The 27,986-nt window shown below is 40.9% G+C and overlaps 6 protein-coding genes across 10 annotated transcripts; 2 read left to right on the forward strand and 4 right to left on the reverse strand.

The window, feature by feature from the left end:
* Positions 1-24: 24 nt before the first annotated feature.
* eps8l3b (EPS8 signaling adaptor L3b) lies at positions 25-25,282 on the forward strand. The gene is made up of 20 exons (XM_076095193.1): positions 25-3,950; positions 5,584-5,693; positions 5,785-5,882; positions 18,636-18,746; positions 18,939-19,054; positions 19,156-19,220; positions 19,310-19,468; positions 20,057-20,206; positions 20,394-20,479; positions 20,594-20,742; positions 20,937-21,055; positions 21,224-21,359; positions 21,509-21,585; positions 21,735-21,809; positions 21,896-22,041; positions 22,671-22,911; positions 23,406-23,522; positions 23,609-23,697; positions 23,806-23,938; positions 24,019-25,282. The coding sequence occupies exons 3-20, from the start codon at positions 5,851-5,853 to the stop codon at positions 24,058-24,060; spliced, it is 2,043 nt and encodes a 680-aa protein (XP_075951308.1). The 5' UTR covers positions 25-3,950; positions 5,584-5,693; positions 5,785-5,850; the 3' UTR covers positions 24,061-25,282.
* Positions 487-3,655, reverse strand: LOC142953196 (uncharacterized). Of its 2 annotated transcripts, none has more exons than XM_076095192.1 (7): positions 3,581-3,655; positions 3,218-3,260; positions 1,415-3,112; positions 1,261-1,327; positions 1,082-1,148; positions 867-986; positions 487-767 (listed from the first exon to the last, which is right to left on the reverse strand). In XM_076095192.1, the coding sequence occupies exons 1-7, from the start codon at positions 3,584-3,586 to the stop codon at positions 651-653; spliced, it is 2,118 nt and encodes a 705-aa protein (XP_075951307.1). In that variant the 5' UTR covers positions 3,587-3,655; the 3' UTR covers positions 487-650. The 2 variants fall into 2 exon arrangements, with proteins under 2 accessions (XP_075951307.1, XP_075951306.1); XM_076095191.1 differs by having other exon boundaries at positions 1,082-1,151.
* dnase1l1l (deoxyribonuclease I-like 1-like) lies at positions 3,679-6,621 on the reverse strand. 2 transcript variants are annotated; one of them, XM_076095205.1, is made up of 8 exons: positions 5,532-6,621; positions 5,362-5,450; positions 5,173-5,259; positions 4,958-5,079; positions 4,607-4,719; positions 4,246-4,403; positions 3,999-4,095; positions 3,679-3,912 (listed from the first exon to the last, which is right to left on the reverse strand). In XM_076095205.1, exons 1-8 carry the CDS (start codon positions 5,670-5,672, stop codon positions 3,832-3,834), a joined length of 888 nt encoding a protein of 295 aa, XP_075951320.1. In that variant the 5' UTR covers positions 5,673-6,621; the 3' UTR covers positions 3,679-3,831. The 2 variants fall into 2 exon arrangements, with proteins under 2 accessions (XP_075951320.1, XP_075951319.1); XM_076095204.1 differs by having other exon boundaries at positions 5,173-5,262.
* traf3ip3 (TRAF3 interacting protein 3) lies at positions 6,770-12,902 on the reverse strand. Of its 3 annotated transcripts, none has more exons than XM_076095195.1 (14): positions 12,747-12,902; positions 11,609-12,064; positions 11,354-11,498; positions 11,149-11,266; positions 11,032-11,059; positions 10,884-10,913; positions 10,119-10,214; positions 9,343-9,414; positions 8,987-9,127; positions 8,746-8,883; positions 8,535-8,670; positions 8,302-8,447; positions 7,841-7,957; positions 6,770-7,589 (listed from the first exon to the last, which is right to left on the reverse strand). In XM_076095195.1, exons 2-14 carry the CDS (start codon positions 12,029-12,031, stop codon positions 7,389-7,391), a joined length of 1,791 nt encoding a protein of 596 aa, XP_075951310.1. In that variant the 5' UTR covers positions 12,032-12,064; positions 12,747-12,902; the 3' UTR covers positions 6,770-7,388. The 3 variants fall into 3 exon arrangements, with proteins under 3 accessions (XP_075951310.1, XP_075951309.1, XP_075951311.1); XM_076095194.1 differs by having other exon boundaries at positions 12,743-12,900; XM_076095196.1 differs by having other exon boundaries at positions 7,841-7,976; positions 12,743-12,900.
* Positions 13,439-17,467, forward strand: atp5pb (ATP synthase peripheral stalk-membrane subunit b). The gene is made up of 7 exons (XM_076095209.1): positions 13,439-13,573; positions 14,359-14,395; positions 14,500-14,645; positions 15,414-15,577; positions 15,743-15,868; positions 16,939-17,118; positions 17,225-17,467. The coding sequence occupies exons 1-7, from the start codon at positions 13,546-13,548 to the stop codon at positions 17,300-17,302; spliced, it is 759 nt and encodes a 252-aa protein (XP_075951324.1). The 5' UTR covers positions 13,439-13,545; the 3' UTR covers positions 17,303-17,467.
* On the reverse strand, positions 25,091-27,852 carry LOC142953436 (glutathione S-transferase Mu 3-like). Its single transcript, XM_076095210.1, has 8 exons — positions 27,713-27,852; positions 26,877-26,952; positions 26,716-26,780; positions 26,540-26,621; positions 26,259-26,356; positions 26,069-26,164; positions 25,713-25,823; positions 25,091-25,512 (listed from the first exon to the last, which is right to left on the reverse strand). Exons 1-8 carry the CDS (start codon positions 27,746-27,748, stop codon positions 25,417-25,419), a joined length of 660 nt encoding a protein of 219 aa, XP_075951325.1. The 5' UTR covers positions 27,749-27,852; the 3' UTR covers positions 25,091-25,416.
* Between the last annotated feature and the right edge of the window lie 134 nt (positions 27,853-27,986).

The raw sequence follows: 27,986 nt of genomic DNA on the forward strand, positions 1-27,986 counted from the left end.
TTGCATCATTTCCGTATGAGACATTCTTCTTTTATGGTTTCGAGTCTGGTTTCGTTCCAGAAATATAGCAGCGCCACCTGCCGTTTGATTATATTCAAATACACAAATACAGGAAGTAGTAAGAAAGTAAGTAAGTTTATGCTTTTATTAGCGACAATGATAACAGTATAACAGTAACTATCTAAAATAAAAACACTTTACATACTGTTGCATAGTTTAAACTGTAGCAATGTATTGTGTATTTTAAGTTCGATTTTATATGTAAAAGCTTGTGTCTGCAAAGCAATTAACTATAACTTTGTAAAAGGGTACAACATTTCCCTATGTGATGATGAAGAGAAGAAGTATCTCAAAACTGTAAAGTACTTTGGTAAATGTACTGAGTTATGGTCCACCACATTAGAGGCCTTAGATTTAGGCCTCTTTAGCCCTGATATAATCTACATAAAAAAGTGGGAATATGACTCATCTACAGATACATCAGCATCATTGTAAACAAAGATAAATCTTTATTAAGCACACAATTGCATGTAACAGACAACAGCACTTTACATTGCATTTTTACAAGACAATATTGTCATTTTTGGATTTTTCTTTCATCCGCCGTAAGCATGTGAACAAATTTCAATGACCACAAATTAGGCGTTGACCTAAAAGAAGGACACATGGCTGAACCAGCCTGCTTGGTCCGTGGCAAACCAGAACATCAGCAGTCCCGTCAGTATCACCAGACCCATCTTCAGTGTCAGCTTCAGCATGTTGAAGCACTGCAGGAACAAAGGACAGGGCAGAGAGGCAAAAGTAACTAAACAATTCAGGAACAAATGAACAAAGTGAATGTCCAGTAAACGCCAGTGAGTACACACTTTGTGTTTCTTGGTACAGATCTGTGTGTCGCTGATATCTGGCACGTTCTCCGGTAGCTGAGTGTTTGGGGGGTCACAAGCCTGTGACATTTCCGTGGTGTTGTCGAGCTCCTTCAATTCCTGGACAAAGGCAAAGCAGTTAAGAAATCTAGTTTATGTGTTCATGTATTTGTATATATTTTTTAATGTGTGCTTATATGTGTCCACATGCAAACCTCAGATGTCTCTGCAGAGCTCAGGTCCTCCTCCCCGTCTGTGGAGCTGCTGAGTGAAGCTCTGTCACTGCTGAGAAACAAGGAAGCAGACACGGTTGTGTTTTGTTTGGATCTGTCGTTACTCAAGTTGTAGTTTTTGTTCAAGAAAAAAAAAGTTAAGTACTAGGAGTCCTGCTCACCTGTCAGTTTCATAGTGAATGACTTGAGACAATGGATCTGCACAAAATTGAACTTTTATCTGTCTTCCTATAGAAATGCAGAAATAGAAACTTATAAATCGTTTGAAAATGTGATTCCATATAGATGATTATACGCTTCATCATCTTCACTCACCTTCTCTTTCATTCTCTCCGTCGCTGTCATCATAAAACTCGTAGAAAGCCTTGATTCTCTGCTGCTCTTTTTCCCAGTCCCTCTCCTCTTCGTCCTCGTCGTCTCCCAACTGTCCAGTCTCCATGATCCCAGAGGCTTCTGGTTCAGTGTTAAAGAAGAAGCTATCATCCAGGGATCCCTGGTTAGAGGGGTTTGTTGTTTTTGCACTCTGTACCACTGAGTAGCTGTTGCCGTCTTCTGCAGGACGCTGAGTCACATCTGAAAGCGGTGCATCCGCTTCATCTGTGCCCTCTGCGGTTAACAGGTCTTCAGACAGACGGGTATCAGCTGTTAACACGTCTACATTCCAATGAATGTGGAAATCTGCTGGATCCACTCTGTTGTAGTAGTCAGAAGATGCTGCATCTTGTGGACACATGAGTTCCACATCACTCCTCTTTTCTTGGAACTCATCATCACTGGAGGTGTAGGAATCACTCTCACCTGTCTCACCTCCATCATCAACCCCTGTTACAGCTGCATCACCGGACACCTTCTCCACAAAGTCTTTTTCTCCGTTAGCCACGTCCAGGCTCCTGAACTCATTGGCATCCACCTCTAAATTTCTGCTGTACAGATACCCGTCCTGCTCCTCACCAGTGTCCTCAGCTCTCCCCATCTGCGTGACATCTGTTACAGCTCCTTCCAGGCAGGTGTTCTGCTTTGTAATTGAATCGCTGTCGGATGCACAAGCCGAGGCCTTTGACTGGTGATCCTTCTCTTGATTTTTGCCTCCATCTTTGACATATTCACATGAGGAAAAGTCTGAGGGATAATCTGCAAAGCTCTCACCTGCATCTTGGTGCTCCTCCCCTGAGAAATCCTTCATTTTCTCTCCATATTTCTCACTATCAACTTCAGCAATAAGATCCTGCAGATTTTGCACTGATATTTCTGGAAACTCCAAATTGGCTTTCGCTGGGCCATCCCCGCAAGGATCTTCAAGCTTCTGCTCACAGCACAGAGCGATAACAGCTTCTTCTTGTTCGATTTCCCTGCCCTCACGCTCAGAATCACGCGAGTCCTCTTCTTTTTCCCTCTCTCGCTCATCCTCTTCAATCCCATCACCTCTGACCATCATCTCACTGCCACGTTCAGGGACTCTCTCAAAATAGGACACCTCCTCATCGCTCTCGCTCTCACCTTGCTCCTCGTTTCTAACTTGAGGGTTTCCAGCAGCCTCCGGGGCCAGAGGTTGTTCCTCAGTGAAGATCCTGTCCTCTTTATTACCATCGCAAAACTCGTCGTCGCAACGAACCGACCTCAACAAATCCCCTGGTTCCTCTCCTGGTCCTATATCATCTTCCTCATCTTCCTCCTCCTCCTCGTCTTCTCCAGAGCCTTTCTCTTCAGTCTCTTCTTCTGAGCTTGTGTAATCCTCCGGTGTTTTGTCCCTGTTCATGACCCCTACACCTTCAAAGTCCTCTTCGCTTTTATCATCACACTGCTCTTCATCAACATTTTCAGCCATGTATATATTTTTAGTTTCCATGTTAGACAAAAGTGCAGTTTGACCAGTTGCTTCCTGTTGCAGAGCCCCGTCTTCCTTTGTTACTGCGTTTTCTTGAGAGATGTCTGTTTTGACTGCCTCAGATGTTTCATCTAAATTTAAATTCTCAAAGTCCAAATCTTCATCAGGGAATGATGGAACAGCTGTTTCTGTGACAACATCATCATTTGAAAATTAAATACTTTCATAACTAGTTTCAAAAGAAGAGAAAAGTAAATACAACAGTAGTGAGACATATAAGATGTATTTCTTACCTGAAAAAGCATCACTAAGCAGATCAGCAAAACTTTGTTCCATCTTTTCAAATAGGGAAAACAATAGTTTATATTGTACAAGTTATATCAAGACAAACATTACTGCCACAGATAATCTCTTCTCGGAAAGGAAGAGAGCGCAATGTATCTCTCGTCTGTTGTTGCTGCGTGTGGCTTCCTGTCAAACAGACGTTGCAAAAATTACACAATAAATCTAATGTTATATATTTGGCTAAATATATAACTACAAATGTCTATATCATGTAAGCCGTACCATAAAGCGGAAGATAATCAAAATGCTGTGTGTCTTGTCTAAAAAGTGAAATCACAAAAGTAATGTTTTGCGTTGCTTCGGGAACTTACCTTCATGAGCTCATGAAATGATGTCAGCTTTGATGTGGTCTTGGTTTCAGATGCACAGTATGAACTGCAGCACTTGTTCCTTCATGCTGAAACAACTCATGTGTACGGTGTCTTACATAACTGAGATGAATACAGTGCCACTTAAGTGATGAGTTAGAGTCGTGAATTTTGTGAACTTTGATTTATTTTGACAACTAAAATCCAGTAAAACGGCAGTTAAGATCCGACATCCTGGTTTGTTGCTGGTTGTCCTACAGCTCACTGCGGAGGAGGTAGCGGTGGTTCGGCTTCAGGTCGACTTCTACAGGAAAATGATCACTCACCGCAAGAGCCTGAAAGTGCCATCAGAAGAAATTAATCTTCATTTTAGGTATATAACTGAATTAAAGAAGTGTATATGTATATATGACATGTTTACCTCCTCCTCTGTCAGATGGAAATTCTTCTTAAAGTTGAACGGTTGAGCAGAACCTGGCACTATACTGGAAATAATCTCACGTCCGTGGACAATGATCCTGAAAAATCCAAAATTGTGTATATGACATTACCCTGCAGCAGAAAGCCTTTCACAATAATCTTAAATCATTATAGAGACTATACATGCATTTCATTGTTGAGCACTTCTTCAGTGACCTTATGTGATTCAGTTTTCAGCAGTCACTGACCTGTCATAGGCACAGTGCGTCTTCTCACGGACAGTAGTGTCTTGCTCATCTCCAATTAACCAGCGAAAGTTTGGGTCACTCCTCAAGCGCACAGCTCTCCAGCCCTTGATGGTGACGTAGCTGCAGCCGGCGTTGAGGTCCCCCAAGATCATCACATTCTGGGTGAATGAAAAGAGGCAAAAGGAGAAGTTCATCAGACAAAAGATACTCATAAATGTGGTCATATGTGGTAGAGAGAAACCAATATGAAGCTAAGCTGAGGAACTCTGACCAAGATACACATTTTAAAAAATGACCAAAAAAAGTGAAAAGAATATATATAAATATACTGTATTTAAATGATGATGATGGTTTAACCTACATCAGTCTTCCACTTCTTGTAAATTCCTTTGAAGACAGTGTACAGTTCATTAATCTCCTTCATGGCACTTCTTGGACTGGTGTGCTGCCCAATCAGGACCAAATCCTTCACCACTGCAAAATAACAGCAACCGCCCAAAAGACAAACATTTATGACACATCTTCAATTAAGGTGTTTACAAGCAAACTTCAGTCTTTTCTTAGTTTTGCTCATATGGTATGATCATACATATACAATGCTCACATGGAACATAGAGAACCCTGATTATTAATATCTCTGTATATAGTGTGTGCTAACGTGGCTACTTTCTTCTTCTGTATAATTCCAAAGATGCCTTTTGCTTCATCGTACATGTCGTTGGGGAGTGGAAGCGGACGATGAAAGGCTCTCTGGAGAAAACACCTGTTTCATTGGTTCCTTCTCCTTCTAGTTTAGGATACTGATAATGCTCTTTGACCGTCAGCACATTGCTCCTGGAGAAGATGAGAGAGGAAAAACAACAACATTAAGGATGTCATGTTAATCTGACCACTAAGAGCAATAGGTGGTGTTTGATTATGGGTTACCTGTAGATGTAGACATACTGCTCCTTGTAGGTCTTCCTCCCCAGTCTTTCACTTTCCACATAGGAGTACGAGTTGGATTTGTCAAACCTGCTGATGACCACATAAATGAGAAGTTTAACGCTGCAGTTGTGAAAGAGGCTTCACCAGATCTTTTAGATTAGCAGTTTTTGAATCAAACAAAACTCTTACCTGTTGAGATCCTTAACCAAAGCTTGTATTGCTGCTCCTTTAGAGTCTCGGACCTCCTGAATAAGACACAAGTCGCACCGAGAAAGAATCTTGGGAGCAAAAAAAAAAAGAGATCTATCAGTTACCTAGTTCTGCGTGGATATTGCTCCAGTTGTTGTACAATAGAATACCTTTAGAAGAATCCCCATAACCTTCTTGTTGTTTGCCTTTGATTCACCAAAGCTCTGAACATTGAAAGCGCAGATCTTCAGGGAAGATGCGGCGTTCGACACACACAACCCCACAACAAACAGCAGAACAGCAGCCCTCATCTTGTGGAGGAGTGTCACTCTGTAAGTGAAAGAGAGTTTTGCAAGATCCGCCCTGTCGTGTTGTGAAATATGTTAAAAGAAACCTCGGCACTCATCAGCATCTACTTTGCAGCCTCTTACCTTCAGTGCCAGTTTCAACCAGAGACTGACCTCAGTCCAGCAAAGATCCATCTCTTCAATGAGCTGTGGTGTATTTGGGGGAACATGCAGGTAAACGTGTGTGTGGGAAAGGTCTGTGTGGTGGATGTGCTGTGTCAGTGCCTGTTGAGAATAGAGCTTTATCTGGAACAGTTAAAACCGCCGAATACAATGAACAATAGTGTGTTTTGTCTCTGGGTTTGAGTGTAATCGGACAATAGACGGTGCCATGTGTCATTCCTGTCAGTTTCATGAACATTTCTGTAGAATTTGCAACATATTATTCATTTCAGTCATTTTAGCATTGACACGAGCAACTGGTAGTTACCACACAGTGCCATCACATCACTGAGACAATTAATGCTGTACACTGGTGCAGTCTGAACTGTGATGGGGATGGTTCTACCTCTGATTTTTGCTGTGAGAATCATTTTTGTTTTATACCAGATCTTAGTAAGATGAGTAAGTAAGATGTGTTATGTCCATAACTTTTGAACACAGGGAGAAATCCCCCAGAGCTTCAAACCCTTTGTCTCCCCAAAGTTTCATTCCTCAGCTCATCGATCAGCTCATTGCTTGGCTGAAGTCCAACAAGCCTCTCCTGGGCCGTTGCCCCATTGTTACTCTTAACACCTCAAGCAGCCACTTTCACACAACCCCCGCTCTTAGCACATTCCTCAACCCTGATCACACAGACACTCAAACACACTACTGTGTTCAAACTCCTACAAGTAAATACACACATATACATCATATAATCCCCATAATTAGGAGCTTTAAAACTTAAATTTCTCACTGATGAGATCTACTCAAAGGGGAATACTTGTTTGTCGGTGGATGATGATTTGTTTAAGATGCATCAGGATTCAACTTAAGAGTGGTCCTTCTTCACGATGTCTTCAATGATGGAGATCTCACGTATCTTGCTTGACACTTAACCCACCATGAACTCAAGACTCTGACCGATGACACTTTATTTGATTTCAACTCACAAAGCTTAAAAATGTTTAAGCACTGACTCAACAAACAGTAACATATGTTATAGTAACAATATTACTTTATTTCTGATCATGTAAAACTCGGATGGCTTTTTATTGCGTACTTACGCTCCCTTGTTTTGTTTACTGAGAGCAACAGCTGAAAGAACTATGTTTTGTCTTTGCCTAATGGCCTTTTATGTGTTTATTATGAGTTTTTAATAATTAAAGGTGGTGCTATTGACCAATCAAGCTGTTTACAGTACATAGGATACTTCCTGTGTTCTTACGCCTGACTATTGTGTTGATATTGTTGACACACAACTTCTTAAAATCGTATTAACCTCAGCCAGCTTGTGACATTTGCTTTAACATGTTTTCATTGTTGGAATACATTACAAAGACATTTTTCATTCACATTCAGTTACATTTTGACTTTCTGCAAACATCCTACACATGTCAACACAACATTTTCAAAAATACTTTGAGCTCTAAGTCTGAAATGTTTTGAAATACAAAATGATTAACAAACTACATCCTGTGTTTCTTTAAAACAAAGCAACACAACAACAAAGAACAATGTTCCTGAGCAGTGACATTGTCATATCGGTCTAAAACAGCCCGAGTGTTGAGGAGACGCCATGTCCATGAGATAGTTTTCAATACGTGATTCTATGTCTGAGTACAGGTCTTCAACTTGCTCCCTGAAAGGAGGATGCCACACCCACAACATGGCAACCCCCGCCACAGCAAGGAGAAGAAGGAAGGTCACAAACACTTTCCACCAGGAGCCACACCGTGTCTAAACAAAGTGGGAAAAAACGTGTGAAGAAACGTCAAATTATATATATATATATATAAAGTATATATATATATATATATATTAAGCTGATTTGGTCAATCCAGAAAAAATGAAGCAAAATAAATTGTGACAGTGTAAGGACAAATGAGCATTTGAGTATAGCAAGGACATTTAGTTTCAAATTCCCCTAAACCCACACACACATATATAGACACATACCCATACACACACACACACACACACACACTGACCGGTCTCCTGCTGCGGTGGCTGAGTTGCCGGAGCTCGTCCCTGCACTGCGACAGCCGGGCCTGGCTGGACTGACACTCCTGCTCCATGGCATGCAGCTCTGTCTGCAGCTCCTCGCACTGTGTGCACATTGTTTTTCTAGTAAGGAGGGCAAGTAATATAAAATGTATCTTGATAAATATTTTTAAAATAGATTTGACACTCATTTGAAATGTATTAGAGATGTAGAGGGTAGTGAGTAGTGTGGAAGCTGAGTTAATTTATGATTTATTTTGTCAATAAATACAAATTAAATTATCATTATGCATCAGTGGAAACATTGTAGAAATCCTAAATGATTGGGATATTATCTTTGACTCATTTAGTGTGAATTCATGAAAATCTAATTTTGTGAAACAACTAACTCAAACAAAACGTTTAGCTTGTGAATGTGCTGCAGTACACTGTGATATCTCCACTTCACCTCTCTCTCTTTGAGCCCGAGTTTCTCCTGAGTGTGACGGAGCTGCTCCTCCACCTGAGAGTCTCTCCTCGCCGTCAGTCGTGGCTCTTCTTCTTCTGACGTCAGAAGCCCCTGCATCATGGCGCCCTGGCTCTCCTTGCTGCCATCTAGGAGATAGAAAACTGTTTGAATAAATGAACCATGTTGCCTTGTACTCTGTATAAACACATGACTCTAAGGTCTAAGGGTCTTGCCTCTGAGGTGCTGGATTTCCTCTCTTAAAATCTGATAGTCTTCTTCCAGCAGCCCAATGTTGTACTGTAGTTCCTTCTTCTCTTGTCGCAATGACACCACCTCCTCCCTCAGCTCGGCCTCTCTGGTTCTGGACAGCTGCACAGGACACACGTTTTCACAACCATACACATTGAAACTTCTGGCCATCCACATGGTCACTGACTACCATACCTCCACTTGGCTTTGCAGCTGTTGCAGCTGTTCATTACTGAGGTGTTGGTTCTCCCTGAGCTGTCCAGAGCTCAGCTTCAGCTCCTCACAAAGGCTCTGCCACCTCACTGCCTCTTCCTTTGTCGTAACTAGCGCTTCCTGATGGCAAAAAAACAAAACAAGTCAATGACATCGATGTGCCTTTCAAGATAGTCAAATAGAAATGTTGTTTATTATTTGGGTTAAAAGCTAGTTATTTGACCTGCATTGTCTCAGACTTGATGAGCGCCTCAGTTTTCTCCTGTGTGATCTTCTGCAGGGCGACCAGGGCGCTCTCCTCATACACCAGTTTCTGCTTCTCCATCTGTATCACCAGTTTCTTCACTCCATCCTTTGGAAACTTCTATGAGGACACAACGCTGTTGAGTTAAACCTACAAGCGCTTACCAAACCCAGAGTAGACACTGGACTAACACTGCGTGACAGAGTGAAAGTGATGAGCAGGTCGGCTGCTTTAGGAAGGATTGTTTGAGTTTCTGCATTGAAATGGTGTTTTAAAAAAGATTTTAAAAAAAAACACTCAGTGTTTGCATCTTTACCACCAGCTGCTGTTCTTACCTGCAGGCAGACTTGCAGCTGCGCCTCCAGAGCCTTGATCTTGTTTCTCAGCAAGTCTTCACTGAAGCGAGCCTGTGTGGGTTAGAAAGGAAATGACTGACTGTCACGCTGTGGCCTGCAGATGGAAAATGAATGCATGGTTCGTCTACCAGAATCTGTGACAGTATGTTCTTTCACTGTCTACACTCACTGGTGCACAAAGGCAACTTGCAGCATCAGTGAGCCTCAAGAAAGATCACAATGTCTGCATGTGCCGCAGCAATAAACTGTTTTGAATTCAAAAACATATATAAGTTGCCTGATAATAACATACCTGACTGAGAAAGAAAAAGCAAGCATTATTTAAACTAAATCAACTTCTAGATCCACTGCTGTTCAAATCCAAATTAAAAAAACAAACAAAAAAGGGAAACACCAATATTTCCCCTTCATTCATTACAGCTAGAGTAGCCAAAAGAGAGCTAATGAGGATTCATAGCACCTATAGCTGCTGACTTGTCACACCCTTCCTGTATGAGAATGACAGCTTGCACTCCTCCTATGCAGGAGGTTAGAGCAGAAGCAGGAAGCTCCAAACCACAGACTGCATAGGCCTTCCTGGGGTAGCAGCCACCATACGCGACTTTGACGAAGACATTTTCAGTTTAATATCAATCATGGAGCCAAAAACAACAACATGAGCTTATAAAACAAGAGATATGTGTTTGGAAACTGTAACTGTGACACCCTGGGGGTGTGCTTGATGATAGGCTGTACATACGGATGCAGAGTCTTACCGTCCATATTTTGTTGGAGGAGTTCACGAGGTTTGACGTGCTCTCCTGGAGGGCGGCAAGCTTCTTCTTCATGGCCTCCTCTCTCCACAGAGCCTCCTGGTAGAAAACAGACAGCAGAGGAGAGAAGAGATACAACATCATCATCTTCTGTACTCCGTTAGATGAAACCGATAAAATGTGCCTATTTTTGTCTCAAACATTAAAGGCAGCTGATTTACTTCAAACAGGATGGTGCTTACAGTAACTTCAGATCAAATAAACAAAGTAGAGAAGAGTCATAAAGTCACAAACTTCCTTTATGTCAGTTATACAACTAATCTAACCAGCGTTTGCTAATATTAGCCACCATAAGCTACGGGCCATACAGTAGCTTCAGATAATATAAACAAAGCAAAACTGTCTAACTTTAGTTTATTAACAGCCACTGTAGCAACAGGATTGTAAGTGGTAAAATGTAGTGTTACAGTAAGACAGGTAGAGGAAAAACACAAACTTATGTCAGTAATGTCCATTATAAAGCAAAATCTAGCTAACCTTTGCTAACATTAGCCACCATAAGCTTCAGTTCATACCAGACCAGGTGAGGCTGTATCAGTAAAACTCTTGAGTGTGTTCAACTGAGAAAGGCTGAGTTTTATGGCTTATGAATTTAACTTTTCATTCATTCGAGGAAGAATGTTTTATTGAATCGCTCAAAAGTGACATAGTCCTGATTTAAAGAACAAACAGCACAGAATTGATTTGGAAAATAATTGTTATGTTTACCTCCAAGTAGTCAGTTAAACTCTGAAGATCCTATTATATGTGAGATAAGAGACATCAAAAACAGTTACATTTTATTAAATCTTAGTTTTCTAACATGCAATTTATAGATTTAAAACCCCATTTAATAAAGCAACAGTTTGAAACTTACTGACTCCTTGACAGTGACGTGACCTGACCTGCACAGAAGAAAATATCTCAATATAGAAATAGGAAACACTATCACAGCTGCCTCTGATATCAAATTTGAGATTTACATTCAACCCACTCTGTCTGCACACTGGCCTCTCGCTGTGTATTCTTTTGGAGAATATTTTCAGGTTGGATGGAGAATTTTTGGTGAATCTTTTCTGCATGGATGAATGTTTTGATGCTTGTCTTTTGAGCTTTGAGAGAAAGTAAAAACAGCATTATTAGTGGGCCAATGAAAGATAATTTGACTCTAATCAAAATGTTATAGGCAAGCTATTTACCATTAATACTATTCTCTCTTTTATCTGTGCTTTTCGCCCTGTGCTGGTTTGATTCCTTTATTGCTGGTGTGGAGGAAGATGCTTGCTTCCTTGCATGGCCTTTCTCTTGGCTCATCAGTGTTACCTGTTCTGTCCATAATGACGCCTGGGGAAATAAGGAGAGAGAAGATGATGCAGGTATTATTACTCCTGTGGACGTGGAAAGATTAAACATGGTTCTAGTGAAATAACACTAATAACGTCAAAGGATATTACCCAGTTGCTGGTGCTTGGGCCTTCTGTTACGCTACTGTTTGGTGTTAAAATTATCATTGTATGCCTCCCTTTATCGGTTGGAGTATTTTGGACATTTGTATGCAAAGTCTCTAACTTGCTGATTGGACTGTATTGTTTCATTAAAAACGTCTTTGTTGAAGGTTTTCTCCTAGAATAATAGTTTGTAGTATTCAAACCACACGGCTCTGGGCTCACTGATCTCCTCCTCAGAAATTCAAGTTGCCTCTTTTCCTTCAGTTCATTCTTGATCAGTCTTGTGTTCAACTCTCTCGTAGGGCTGCGACATGAAGTCACGTTGTTGCGTCCTCGCAGGTGTTCACGTTTCTCTGCTCTGATGTCCACTATTTGTTCAAAGTGTTTCACTGGGGAGAGCTGTATACATCTGAGAGTCAGGGCGTCCATGGCAGCCCCTCTGGCTGTTACAGTGTCCCGAGCCTACAACGAAAATGCATCATGAAATTTATTAGAATTGTCTTAAATTATGAAAAATACAGCACGTTAACATTTCAGTTGAAATCATACAATCTACTGATGTGTATCAAATGTTATAGGTAGCTGAAAATTATTACTGAATGATGTGTTTCAGGTGCAAAATGACAGTTCAGACAGTACACATGAAGATTAGATGTATATAACAGTTCAGGTTTTTTTCATTTACATGGAAAACACAGTGTTTGAAATATGCCCTTAAACGTCTGTGGAATCAATTTGTATATCTCAAACACAAAAAAAAGAATATAAAGAAAGACAGTTAGTGTTTGGGCTCCAAAGGTATGTGAGCAGTATGCATAAAATAAAGCAAAATTCAAAACCTCAACAGTATATTTTACATTTAGGATGCTCTGTGCGGCAGAAATGCATTTAACCATGCAGGTCAGTAGAAGCAGTAGTAGTAGGTCGTATAGTTATAGTTGTAGTCACAGTAAATGTAATGTAGATGTTACAGTGGTTGCATTTTTGTTGTTATTTGTCAGAAAGCTCCTTTAATACTGAGTATCAGAGTTATCAAAGATAGACTAGGCTCTGGAAAGTGTAGATTGTGGAGGGAAAATGTACAAGATAATGCAAAGAACGTATGTTGCTTGATAAGCAAAAAAACATGGCAGATCTTACCTACAATGCCATCTCATTCAGTGGGGGAAAGTCTTCACGAGGCGATTGAGAAGTTATCCATTTTCTCACTCTTCTGAAATAGTGTCCGGAGGTTTTGTGTGTTTCACATGTAGCTGTTTCTGTTGAGCATATTTTTTACAGGAAGTGAAGTGAACCACAGCGTCATATGTTCCTCTATCTCACCAGCCACTCGCATCAAACTGATGCCATACACGGGTGGGCCCCAAGATTACACACAGACTGAGACAATTCCCCCTACATGCAGCCTGGGATAAAACCCACCACATGGGAGAGAGTGCTGTGTGTGTGGTTGCCTCGTGGAAATATACATTATTTTTCATAAAACCAGTCAGATTTTCATTAAAATGAGTTGAGAAGCTGTAAATGCCATGAGCTTCATCATTTGCTGGTGGTGTGTATGCGTGTGTAGGCCTATTTGTTATTTGCATTAACTGACTGACTTAATATTTTACTTGTTAGAAGTTTTGATTAAAGTCATGAGTATTTTCAAGATTAATTAACCCAAAACACTGGATTTTAGCATCACATATAAGCTAAAATTCTCTCCATTCATATATTAACTTAACCCAAATTCAACGTGAGGACAGCATCTTGCGTACAGCGTCATCTCGTGGTCGTTTTCTTTAACAACTCTAAAAATAGGAGCTTTACCCTACTCTCGCGATACTTCACGAGGATATCTTGTGTTTCCGCCATCCTTGTGGCTCTTTGCAGAAGGGCACGAAGAGACCGAAACAAGGGTGCCCCGGTGTAGCAAGAACTCGGCACTTCATTCTTCAAACATGCTGTCCAGACTCGTTATTGTGTCAGGTATGCAGTATTCTTTCTTTTATTGATTAATACATCTCACTCAGCTCTGACACAACCAAACTGTCAAGAAACAAAAGTTTAAATTGAATGTGAAGCTGAAGGGTAAAGTGAAGGCCGCACATTTGAATGAGAGACATGCTAATGCTAGCTTACATTAGCTACGGTAACTACAGGATATAGCGTTACGATCTGAAACTGTACTTAGTTTATTGCATTTATTTATATCGACGGTTATTGGTAGTGCTGTTGACTGTGTTGTTTCTGTCAGACATCGCTACAGACAAGTTAGATGACGATAGCTAACGTTAGCTGTAGCTACTTTAGCTAGCGCTAGCCCTGCACGCCTGTAGATGTCACCTGTTTGACAGCTAACGTTGGTCGGTTTCGTGCTGTTTACGTTTGTAGTAGAAGGATAAACTCCATTGGCTACACAATGTAAATCCACCAGAAGTATGTGTTTTTTTTCAAGTTGTTCATTTACAGCCAGACCAGTTGCTACCAGACATCCACATGATATTATCATCAGGTGTTGAAATGACCTCGTCCTGTAACTGGGCTTCTGTTGACTTTTGTCATTGTACAGTGAAGTTATATATACTTCGTTTCCAGTTCATTAGTTGCACTTCACTAATAAAACAGTCCTGTTATTAATCCAACCTTCATGAAGGCTATACTGGTCGGCTTTTGATTAAACATCTGTAGAGAGGTATTAATCATGAAATAAACATGACAAACAACCATCATTTGCTTCACTGACTTTGCGTCCTTGTCTCCTCTGTTTGCAGCTGCTGGCCTGAAAAGCAGCAGCCCCCTTGGAGCTGGGTATGTGTCTTTACAAGTAGTATTTTACTGTATTTGTTGTTTTCATTAAACATTAAAAATACACCCTACGTCCTTAATATAAACTATTATGTTGTCTTTCACAGCCTGGTCCAGGCGTCTCGCTCCCTGCACACATCATCCCAGAGTCTGGCCCCGGTGCCCGCTCTGCCAGAGAAGGGAGGCAAAGTTCGCCATGGCATCTTCCCCGACGAGATTTTCCAGCTCCTGTACCCCAAAACTGGAGTCACAGGTCAGTAGGCAGAAGCAAGACTCAATTTTCACATATTTTCAGTTATTTTAATTTATATGCTGAAAATGTATACCTTTCCCTCAGGTAAAATAATGAATAGCAGCTTTATCAAACCTAAAAATTGTGTCTATTCACTCCCATTAGCTCAAATACGTAAGCAGAATATACTTCAGTCTTCTGCACTTAATTTCATAATGCAGTTATTGTATGTGCAAGATATGAATAAACAGTCCCAAATTTGATTAAATGAAATACAGTCGCAAACAGAAAACTCTTAAGCCCCGATTTATAAGAATTGAGAGATGATGCAGACCTCAAGTTTACTGAGTTGGTTCAGATATGTGGTGCTTACAAGCTGAATGCCGCTTGTCCATTTAAGCACACAAGGCTTATGGCTGAGGCTTAATGTAACACAGGCCTAGTCTCTCATGAGACATCAGTGCTCCAGTAGAAAGCCAACATGTTCTGTAAAGAGCAATGTATCGGATAGTAACGCATTGCATGTGCAGTTCTGCTGTTAATAGAAATGCTTGTAGTAATAATGTGATTACATTTTAAATGTTAATATAAAATGAATACAACTTTACCCTGCCCCTAAACTACATATGCTGACTTTGTTGACCATGTCCCACTAGTGTTGTTATTGATGTGTTTTTCCTTCTTTATATCTTAATTGAATTTTGTAAATTTTCATCAAAAACTAACTGCTACATGAATCTACTTTCATTGACAATGAAAGGAATTCTAAATGTTTCTCTTCCTCACTAGGACCTTACATGCTGGGCACTGGCCTCCTCCTCTACATGCTTTCCAAGGAAATCTACGTCATCAACCATGAGACCTTTGCTGCTGCTTCCATCGGCGCTGTCATCATCTATGGTGTCAAGAAATTTGGCCCAAGTGTTGCAGCTTTTGCTGACAAACTGAACGAGGTAGGCCGGCAACCGAATGGATTTGCATTTTTTTTCCTCTTTATTTTGGGGTTAATAATTCGATATCAAAGTAGAACAGAGATTACTGTTCAAAGATCTTTGGTCTTTTCTTTTGTGCACAGCCATTGTAAGCGTGTGTGTGTGTGTGTGTGTTTGTGTTTGCAGGACAAAGTGTCTAAGGCTCAAGAGGTGAAGGACGTGGCCATGGCCAGTCTGGCTCAGGCTGTTGAGGATGAGAAGAAGGAACAGTGGAGAGCAGAGGGAAGATCAATGCTCTTCGACGCCAAGAGGGTAAGCAGCATCGGCTTTGCCAGTTTCATTTTTTATCTTCCAATATATTCTTTGTTGTTCATATTGTACTTTTTCATATTTACAAAATATTTTTGACTCATATTGACCCAGCATCATTATGTGATCTCGGATATTTGTCGACCTCTGCTGGCAACAAGTAGGAATTGCAAAAACATCAGAGTGGCCAAATAAACCTGCTCTGAATGTGTGGAGCTGTAATACTATGAGAAAATTAATTCTAATCTTGGAAAAATACTATTTCCCAAATGCATAAAGGTCCTGAGAGTCGTCACTGATCTATGCAACACACCAGCTTGCATCCATTTGTTTCTCTTTATATATTTGCAGTATGTTTAAAAATATGCAGTTTATAATTATTAGCATATTTTGTCATCCTTGTAAATGTTTTTTTCTTTTACTCCAATAATGGCTATTTTAAAGGGGCAGTTCACCCGAAAATCAAAAATACCAATGTAGTTTGTTTTGGTGTGAGTTGCTTAGTTTTGGAGATATTGGCCATAGAGAAGTCTACCTTCTCTCTAATATAATAGGACTATATGGCATTCAACATCTGGTGCTCATCAAAGAGCCAAAAAAATACATTTGAAAAACTCAACAAACAAACAAAGCAATGTTTCTTTCTAGAAATCATTACGTGGTTACTCAAGATGATCCACAGACCTTGTTACGGGGTGACGACAACACGAGCTGTTAAACTTTCCTCAAACCTGCAGTCATTATTTACTTATATTGTGCTTTGCTAGGATTGTCTGATGGGAGATGAGGACAAAAACTTCATGGATTTTCCTTTTTATTGAATAAAAACGCCTACAAAATATGAAATAACTCATCAAATATATTACACCGATAGCCCATCAAAACAAATTTTTTCATATATAAGCAAATGAATGGATAGACTGTAGCCTATGCCAACATTAAATACAAGACCTGACTTTGTTGAGACTGCAATAGTTGAAGCTTTGAAGCAAATATTTTGGCAACCCACGTGTAGACCAAATATTTCCACAGCGTGGTTACAAAGACGACATGAACTCCTCTTTTCCTCTCAGAACAATGTGGCCATGCTGTTGGAGACCAACTTCAGAGAGAGGCTACACATGGTTACCAACGAGGTGAAGAGGCGCTTGGACTACCAGGTCGCGCTGCAGAATCTCCACATCCGGATGGAGCAGGAGCACATGATCAACTGGGTGGAGAAGAGTGTCATCGGCAGCATCACTCCTCAGCAGGTCAGTCTTTCAGTGTCAAACTGTCCGAAGCCTCCAGCTGGGGGATGATTCCCCCCATGCATCAACAAGTTCACACTTCCTCATTACTGTGTGTGTTTGTTTTTAGGAGAAGGAGAGCATCGACAAGTGCATCACAGACCTGAATGCTCTGGCCAAGGCCACTCAGGCCACAGCTGTGGCCTAAACTGTCAAGTCTTCAAAGAAGACTTCTCTAATCCCCAACTCATGGTCCCAGGACGAGGCGTTCACTTTTCTTCAAGGAATAAATATTTGTCTCCGTCAATATGTTATGGGTGTGTACAGTATTTACACGTCAGCTGATGGTAAAATAAAAGGTTCTCTTATTCAACTTCATCTGTCTATTTCTTTTCTTTCAACATTTCATTTAACCTCTGCATTTGTGATTTGTCAGCGACGTTGTTTGTGTGTGATTGTGGAAGATATTTACCATCACCATTTTTATTGCCATAAAAGATTACGCTTCAGCTGGATAATTGCATAATGGCATTTTCATGAGCACTTAAGACCTTTGATCACTTTGAAGGAGATACTGTGACGCATTTTCTAGACCTTTGGACTCAATGAGCCACAGATGCAAGTACTTCAAATACTTGTCCTCAAATGACAAACCCGGCCAAGCCTCTTGAGCCGTCACTCCCGTCAGATCGTTGAGCTTTGATCCTGGTGACTTCAAGCAGGAAGTCAAGAAAATTTTCTCCGCAGTCTCTGTGAGGAGCGGATCCTTGTTGCTTGGTAGAAAGTCTATTTAATAGAAGGGAAAGATGACACCGGATCAGAGCCAACACTGACAGGTAATGAATACATTATGTAAAGCTGATTAGAGGTTGTAATGAAAGGCGGTTAAATATATCTTGACTGATGGTGGCATAACCTCTTGTTTGGAAATGGCAGGAAACGGAAAACTCATTTTGCAGCCTACATTTAATCCAGGGTCTATGTAACACTATATACTTAAACAGTACTGTGTTCTTGTGATGAGTTTCATCTTATTGCTGAATTCAAAATTCCCTTTATTGATCTATTTATTCTGTCCAGTCACTAACTGAAGTCTTCCAGACAGATTAATAATTACTGAATCTTTGCTCATCTTAACCATGAATTACTAACCGTTAAGTAACTCTTTGTGCCTCACTGCTTCTGGTTATTTTCAAACATATGTAACTTTTGCTGAATAGCTGACACCAGCAATCATGAGATAATGGTAAATAGTTATGTGTATATATATATGTATATATATAGTGTAATGAAATATACTGGCTTTAGGATGAGTGTGCTTGACTGAGAAACGCTGTATTTTATCACTTGTGAATTCAACTTTTAACTTGTAAAAATGTTATTTTGGCCTTCAAATGTGATATAGTCTTGCTTTCAGCTGTCAAGTTCTGTGAATATCCCCGCTGGGTAAACACATTATTTGTGTCTATGCAACCATCTGTCCTGGCTTCACATGAAAACAGCTGTAATGTTGACAGAACATCTTCTATTCAATCTTACAGGTTCAAGTGGCTCCAAGGGATTCTTGCCAATTTGAAGTTTTTACTTTCCAAAAAAGACGGACGTAGTTTAAAAATGTTTGGAAACAGCGCCCCTTTCTCGTATTCCCCGAGGTTAGTAAATTTAATTTCACTTTCAGACTCCCCAGTCACTGGAATTCATTTTGTTAAGCCTTTGAGCACTAATTCGATTATTTACAGCACTATACACACGTGCTCACACCCTTTCATGATAAAACACCACTGTGTTGTTGTGACCGTGCAGCGGCTGGTTTATCTTCAAATCGCTGTGCCTTTGTACCGCAGGGGTTTCTCACCAGAGGACCTCCCTCAGCAGAGGCGAGCTTTCCAACAAGATAACCCCAAGGGTGCTCCACTGCAGAGAAACGACATGTCAAGGCCCAGCGGAAAATCAATATACAGTATGCTCGGACATAAACAGCCATCTCATCTGGTTGTATTTCATTTTTTGTGAGAACAAAATGTGTCAAACATGTCTTTGAAACCATTTTCTTTACATCAGTACAGAGAAAGGAGTACTCTGAGGTGCTGAACAAACATCCTGACAACTTTCAAGTCAGAGTGGAGGTAAGTGAGTGTGAAATGTGCACCAGCACGGAGACATAGTACAACCCATAGCCGTCCTAATCCATGACGACTCCACATTGACTCCACAGCACCTGTTCACCTGTGAGCTGGACGGCCAGGAGGTGAAGACGGTGGACGACTGTTTGGCCAAGCTCAAGAGGCTGGATGCCAAAGGTCGTCTGTGGCCTCAGGAGATGATCATGGAGGTTCACGGGGGATATCTCCTGCTCAGTGACATTGAGACCAAGGTTGGCAGCCTTCACACTTCAGAGATGTTTTACTAAGTACGGCACATGGCCAAACGTATGTGGACATTACAACTTTCATGCTGAATTCCAAGTGTTCTGGTCTTTATATAGAAAATGAGACGCTTAGAAAAGTTAAGTTTAGCGTGGAGACGGAGGAAAGTGTATGAAAAATCTTAAAGACGGAAGAAATGTTGAAGGTCTCTAATAAGTTTAGTAAGTGCTGCTGCTGACAAAAGTAGGTGATAAAAGTTTGCATTTTTATTATAAGTATTTTTTCATCCCTTTGTCATTGAGCATGAAGTACATCTGCAAGTTTTTTAGGGAATTGACAACATTCAAATACATTAATAAAAATATAACATGTCATAATTTGTTGCAGATGGAGCATAAAGTCCTTGATTTATCTCCATCGTTGTCCCTGGTCAAGACAGAAAGACATGTTCAGTGTTCAGTGTCTGACATTAAAATGTATTTTAGAATATAAACAGAATCGTGACCATTTTTCTGTGTATGAATATTCTCAATATTGATTATTAACTGTGTATTTCTGTCATCATAATGTTTGTCCTGTTTAATCTGATTCCAAAGTCAGAGCTGGAGTCGCTGCCTTTGAGCTGCATCATGCAAACCAAAGCTGTGCTGGATAGCTGCGCCTACAACTCTCTGCTCACAGTCTCTGTGCAACAACGCAACAAACACATCCCCCAGGTCTTCATATTCCAGTGTGAGGAGACTGGGGTGAGTCACATTTCACCCTAAACTTGACCTCCTGACCGCATCCAGAGAAGAAAGGATGTGGTAGTCATGTTGTAGTGCGCAATCTCTGAAACCGAGGCTATTATCTGAAACCAGTGTCACCATTTCACAACAATGGTTTTTGTTGGTGTCACGAAAGTTTGATTTCATACATAATGTGTTTCACCAGGCGGAGCTCGTCAAGAGGGATCTGGATAAGGTAGTCCAAAAAGGAGGTGATGTTGTGGAACCACGCAGAGACCATTCTGACATCAGGTACAATATCACGTCACGGGACTTCAGTCTAAAGGGAGATGAAATCACATTAGTGAGAAGGAAATTGAAGGGTAAAATAATGCATTAACAGCTGTCTGTCGCTGATGTTCTCAGGACTAATCTTGAGAACATCATCGGGCAACAAGTGCCAGGAGGTTTCTGGCAAGCTGGGCCTCATTCTGTGCGGCAAGAGAGGACCCCATCACCACCACCACCACCACCACCGGACCACCCGCCCCCTCAGTGGAGGATCAGAGAACCAGGTACGCATGCACTGAAAGCATATAAAAAAATAAAAAATAATAAACGTTCTTCATGGAAGAGAAACTCTTTCATTTCCTCAAGGTTTATGGATGTGTTCTGTGCAAACAAGATGGGTTCAGCACTATACTATCCAGTATGTTTTATACTGTGTGTTGATGTTCATCTTCAAACAATTAATTTTGTTGCCTTGTAGAAAATATGCCGCCTCCACAATTTGACGCCCCACGAGAAGCAGCGATGCACCATCTTGATCGTCATGAACTGCATATTAGCCCAGAGGTCGCTGTGCAAACGGACACAGAGAGGAACACAGTCAGTACTGCCAGTTGGACTGTTTACACTAGTCATAAATTATAGATAGTGGATTATATCAGTAATAAATGATCATAGATGTCTAATCATTTCTCTCACCTCAAGGAAAACATGCTCACACCTGCCGCCGCTGAATGATTTGTGTCATGCGTGTGCTCCTTTTCACAGGACATTTTAAACCACGTTATAAGTGATTTGGAGATCTTCATGGACAAAGTGTCTGCTGCAGCAAATGCTCCTTCTTTACCGCAAAAGGAGAAGAACAAAAAGAACCCATTTAAGAAGAAAAAATCAAAGACAAATGGTAATATCCTTTTTTTCTTTTTACCGTTTCTCTTTCCAAGGGCACATCTTCTTATGGAAGTAATTACTGGAGAAGTGACCTCCTATAGGTGCTGACATGCAGATAGCACAGATGTTTGTGTCTGATAAGTTTCTTTCCCTCTCTTGAAGTACCCACTTTCAGTCTGCCACCCTGGGAGGAATATATCTCCTGTCTTCAGAAAGTCAAGTATGGATTCAATATTCTGGTAAATACTTCATAAAATGTCTCCAAAGATGATAAATTGACCAGAGTGGTTTTAGAAATATTTTGTGTGAACGCTGTAATGTGTTGACTGGAGTGTGTGATTGCAGCAGAAAGCAGTGGGATGTGATTGAAAAGCTCTTTGTATTACAGGGCCAGCTGGACGGGATACTAGCCGGCCCTACTGCTCCTGACTTTGTCCACATCTTCTTCACTAGTTTAGGCGCGGTAAGTTCTTCTGAACGTATTTTTCACTGGACGAGTCTACTTTCAAGGCACAGCAGTTGATATTTACTTCCTTCATTTTTAAACAGATAGTGCCTCGGTATCCTGCAGACCTTCCTCCTACTGTTCTCTCACCGCTGCTGACGGAGGCGGCCCTGCAGCTGCTGAGTCAGGTCGTCAACCTGGAGGAAGATCACCTGTGGAGGTCTCTGGGAGACAGCTGGAACTTCCCCAGGTAGACCGGCCTTTATAACCCTCACACACTTACACAAGTCTTTTGTTATCAAGCGTGTTACCTTCTCGTATATAGCCCTCTAATTGTATGTCACCTGCCCTGACACGCCCCAACCTGGGCGTAGTGTGTGTGTGTGTGTTTGCAGTTGTGTAAATATAGGCCAGAGTTAATGCTTCAGTCATGTGCTAACAAGTTGCCAGATTGTGAAAACCCCTCTGGCTGGTGTTTAACTGCCCTCCGCTGTGACACTTAGACTTAGTCTTTTTATATCAGTAGTTCTTCGGGAACACCCCTCCAACCGACTGTTTGACCACCTAAACCGTATTAGCATTTATAGCTGCATTTTAGAGAGGATAAACAAATAAATGTAATTATTTCAACTTTGTGCAAGCCATCTGTTTCCCTGCTTGATTTAATCTTATAAACTAAAGGGTGCATCATTATAAACGTGGTATAAAGGTTTGTTGGGTACCTTTGAATTATCTCAAAGCCATCATTCACAGATGTCTCAAAAAGCTCATTAAAAGCAATGTTGCATGAAGTCAAGTTAAGAGGTCACTTGAGCATTAGATCCTGCGTTCTTTTTTGTAACTTGACTGACAGTTTCCTCCCCTCCTATCACCTCGTAGATCTAGATGGCCGGACGATGATGTCCCACTTTACATCCCAGAGTTCTATGATGGCTGGCAGCCGCCTGCCCCCTCACGCATGCCTTCCTCGCTCCCTTATCAGAACGGTCCGTTGAGCAGGAGCAGCAGCCAGCGGTTCCCACCCGGCCCTCGTGAGCCACCTCTTCACATGCGGGTCATTTACGACTTCATGGCCAGGAACAACCAAGAGTTGAGCGTTATGAAGGGTGATGTTGTTCAGGTGAGATGAGAAATATGGTAATAAAGGTACAAATCCTTGTCTTGTCCAACACAATGAGATGATTGCTTGTGGTGGTAGATAAAAATCATAGTGAACATTGGAAACTTGCATTTTTTAAATATCAAGCAGGTTTGGAGCAGTTTATTGTATGTGCCTGAAGATGTATCTGCCTCAAACTGTCCAAAGTTACTGGAATGAGCAAATTTACATTAATGTATCAAAAGTAAATTTACTCATTCTGCAGGAAAATGTTCCTTCGGTTTTTTACTATTATATAAGGATTATTATTACTGCTGCATTGATATGTATCTGAAGTTGTTTAAGAATGTAAACTACTTTATAAACTAACATATTGTACTACATTACTCTAGATACAGCCTTGTCGTCAGTCAAATTTTGATAAAGCTGTTTGTATATTTACAGCAGTCACAATCATTATTGCCAGTATCAACATTCAGGTGCGTGAGATGTTTGGTTCTTTGGGCTTTTTACAGGTGGTTCAGAAATCCAAGCAATGGTGGGTTGTTCGCAACGCCCGCGACGAGGAAGGCCACGTTCCTCAGAATGTTCTGGAGCCGATGAAGAGCGAGGGGCCCATGGAAGACCTACCGGTGAGCTCAGTGACACGTAGCTCTGCTGAGGAACCAATATTTCTCATGTGACTTCATTCCCTCCCGTCATTCTCTCTCCCTAACAGCGGGACACTCGCGGTCCTGTGACTCTGGATATGACGTCCCCATCCACAGAGGTCAAAGCCTGGCTGGAGTACAAAGGTTTCTCCAAAATGTGAGTGAAGTAATGCACAGACTGGCTGGGAGCTTTAACATGTTTGTACTGTAAATAAGACTTGTGTAGCATGCTGAAGTCATATATTCTGTGTGTTTTCATCGGCAGCACTGCGACCAGCCTCGGGGTGCTGAATGGTAAACTGCTTCTGGGGATGAGCAAGGATGATATTAGGACGGTGTGTCCCGAGGAAGGAGGCAAGGTCTTCTTCCAGCTGCAGGCCATTAAATCAGCCATTGCAGTAAGTAATGTGTCAAGTGATACGCACACCCTAACATCCAGCTGCAGCACATCAGTAATGTCTGATCCTGTCTCCTACAGCTCGCCAGTGAACCATCAGGCCTGTACAACGGCCGCTACTAACGAACCAGACGCTTCAGTTGGTTTTCTCCTGACTTCATCCACAGAACAACTGGAATTATTGTGTCTAATTCATCATTTAGTCATACATTCTCTGCTTTTAGCAATTGTTATTTAAGGGAAAGCACTTTTACTGAATGAAACTTGTATAATTTATCACCAGCAGCAATAATTGAGTTACTCAAATCAATTACTGCAATGTACTTATAATGTACTTTGTTATTTCAAGGAAATTTAGCAGTTTTCCTAACTGAGTAAACCAAAATATTCATGTAGACATTTGCTCAATTCAACACTGTCCATGTTTCTTCTTTAGCAGCTGCATGTAACAAAGTTATACTGTAAATATACGCTGCATTCACGGGTAACTTAGGTATTTTTCAACCGTGTCTTTATGTTCCCATGTTGTGTGTAAGTAACCAATGGGACCATTTTTAAAATAACTGGTCCTGTATTGAAGGATAACAGTAACCGACAGCCGCTAAAAAGAGCAAAGAGCAATGAGAGGGCAATTGTTCAGCGTCAGTGTTACGCGAGGTCCACTAACAGTGCTTGTTTTTGCAACGGACAGGCTCAGATTGTTAGAAATGTTCAAAAAAACAAAAACATGTTCCCTTGCTTTTCTTGGTCTGGTCTGTTTATTATTGTGTCCAAGTCTAAGGATTGTCGCCTCGTTGTCTTCTGGCAACACGTCACCATGTGAGATTTCAGAACAGGACTTCTCCTTGAGTGAGACCCTTTCTGTAATGTTGTCACACTTTATAACAATCAGAACGTGTCAATGGCAAACTAAAGCACTTTTAGTGGAGAACAGCTCGCTCCGATAGGATTACATTGCAGCATGTGAGAGGCTGCTGTCTGCAGTGCTCTTCCTCAATACTCGACCAATTCTAAAAATGAGTTGTGGGAAACTACGTCCAGGTTAAAAATGATCAAAATTATGTTTAACTTGTACCCTATATTATATCTTCTTTAAATTGATGCTTCGATGTTGTGTACAGAAGGTGAAGTTAAAATGAATCACAAAATGAAAGAAAGTCAAACATTTCACTTTAATCCGTCAAAAACAAATTCTATCACAATGTGACGAGTAAATTAAGTGCTTTAACTCAAATTAAACTTTGGTTTCTTTTTACACAATTCTGATTCAACTAAAAATGGTTCTCATAACAGGAATGTAAATGTTTGGGAAAGTGTAAAACCTGATTAAAGGACTTGAAACCTGCACATCCAGCTAGTAAACAGCTTATTCAAAAAAAAGACATCCAACAAACAATCTTTTCACTGGTCTTCAATTTATGAGTTACTGAGACAGTTGCACTTGTGAACATTGTTGTTTCTCTAAGGCGTCATCGTCTTCTACTCCTTCTTGTTTCCCCACTTGGCCATCCTGTTGTTGACGGGAGTCTTTATGAATCCGTCTGACTTCATGTAGGCAGCAATCTTCTCAAGAGCCTATGATGATATGATAACGTACCAAGGCATTAAAAAAAAAAAATATATAACCACATATACAACATTTACCTCACAGAGACTACCACAGCAACACAGAGAAAGATAAACAATAAGTGCTAGAGTGCATATTTCCTGACTGCAACTTTCCGTGGTAAGTGTTGGATGTGCCGTTTGTATCTAACTAACAAACATGTTCTCACCTCAAAATTGTCTACAAGAGCTTTGAGGTTCTTGAAGTCATCCAGGCACTCAGGAAAACACATCCTGTGTTGATCCAACAGCTCGTATAGGATGAAGTCTACAAAAGTGATCTGTTGTAAAGAAAAGGTATCATTCACAAACATGTTAAAAAAGCAAAATAAAGGCTCAAACCAGAGACTTTATAGCCGCAAAAATATATAGTTTTATCTGATCAAAGAGTCAAATGACTTGAGTGTGTTTCACTATGAACTTTCACTTTGCAGTTGTCCCTCAGCTCTATGGAGCTCTATGATCCGTAAAAATGACTGTACCACAACCTAACATAAAGAACCCGTTTAATGGCTGACTGACATACCTCTTCACCAGCAAACCACTTATTTTCCCCCAAGAAATCTGAGAACTGCTTCAGTACGCCTGGCAGAGTCTTCAGGTAGTCTGGCTTCAGCGTGTCCTGATTTCAGAGAGGTGACGTTGGCATTAGTGGAGGCTCAGAGGAGTAAAGTGACACATTCAGCGTCCTTAAGCGTTTTCAATGTCGTACTCACAAAGTCAGAGTAGCACAGCCTCACAAAGCCGTTTCTGAAGTCCATCGCCTGGTTCTCCATCATGTCCACACGGACTTTCGCATCTTCTCCCTTTCCACCTGTGAGCAGAGCAGATTTAGTGAGGCACTCGGAGAATGAAGACCGAGATGCTACACCTGAGACCACGAGAAATAATATAATATATTTTGAAACATTCAGAACGGATCAATGGAAATGGACATGAAACAAAAAACATCTATTTTGAACAACATATTTATATGTGGAATAAACACAATACTTACACAACTTGTGCTTACGAGCAATGTATCTCATGATAGCATTGCTCTGCACTATCTTCCGGTCTCCATCCTCCAAATAGGGCAGCTATGGTGAGATGTTAACAATAACATTATTAGTTTGTGTTTTATGTTTGCCAGCTTTACACTTCAATTAATACTCAAAAGTTAAACTCGCTTACATTGGGAAACTCCATTCCAAGTTTATCTTTTACGTCCAACCAGGACGTCTTGTCATAGCCGGGAGCTGTGTGAGAGAATAATGTGGGTTAGGGGTTAACGGACACTTAAGTCACTATTTTGGTTAAAATTCTGACAACCTTTAGTTGAATTGGTAAGTCACCTTCGCCACAGACGTACAACTTGTTCTCATACTTGGAGCCAGTGTACTCCAGCAGCAGACGGGCAGGCTGGGCGAGCTTCATGAGTGGACAGAAATCAGAGATTAAACAGAGGCTGGTCCATTCCTTATCTTATATATCAACACATAGAGCTTTAAGATTCACAAAAAAAAACATCTTAATTCATTAATCTATTAGCCAATTAATCGATTATCGTTAGTCATTCTAAATAAATATAGGTGCCAATCAATAAGCATGTTAAAAATCACATAAATCTGTGGGTTTATCAGGTAAAACTACAAAACATTTGCAGCAGACTCTCAAAAGTCAAGTTTCTCTTTGTTCTGCGATACAATAGAATCATTGAGGTTTAAAGCTATAAGAAAACGTACGCAGCTTATCAAATCAAGCTACTTCAATGCAACTCCAGGTACTGACCATAAAAAAGTGAAAAAGAACAGAACTATTTCAATGGATAAAGACATCTGACGCTTTTAGAGATGGTTACAGTTTGTTATCTAACGTTAGCACGTGCATTGATTTATTCCCCCCCTCATTACATTTCCCATCAAGTGTTACGAACTTAACCGCCGTTTCATTGAACTGGTCATACAGGCAGAGCAGCTCCATTGTCTGAGCGCCGGATCACTTACAACCGCACAACTAGCATCGTAGCTAATGCTAGCTCTTCAGATGCAACTTTGGCTTCATTGATAGCAACAGTTTGAGCAAGTGGACAACGCGCCGCCCGCCTCCATCGTAGTTGCGTCACATTTAACCCACAGCGCTGCACACAACGGGGGCTACTTTATAAACGAAGAAGAAGACAGACACTCACCCCACGAATATCCCAGTACGACAGTTTCATCGTCATGTTGAATCGCTAGTAGGGACCAAATGTGGCTGATAGCGACTCGTGCAGCTGCTTTAAACGGAGGGGTGGGCTGGTTTCTTTGTGTGAGAGGACAGAAGCGCGAGGTGGGCGGGGTAGAACTGACGGATCACGTGTTTGAGGGTTTAGACCTGCTCCAAACGGGATTCAGATTCTTCACGTGAATGCAGCCTCGTGTGTAGGCAGTTTCTGTAAACCGGTTCTTTGTTTCCACAACTAT

The sequence above is a fragment of the Anarhichas minor genome, unplaced genomic scaffold, assembly GCF_050575085.1.
Source record: "Anarhichas minor isolate MPS153535 unplaced genomic scaffold, ASM5057508v1 ptg000003l, whole genome shotgun sequence".
Lineage (NCBI taxonomy): Eukaryota > Metazoa > Chordata > Actinopteri > Perciformes > Anarhichadidae > Anarhichas > Anarhichas minor.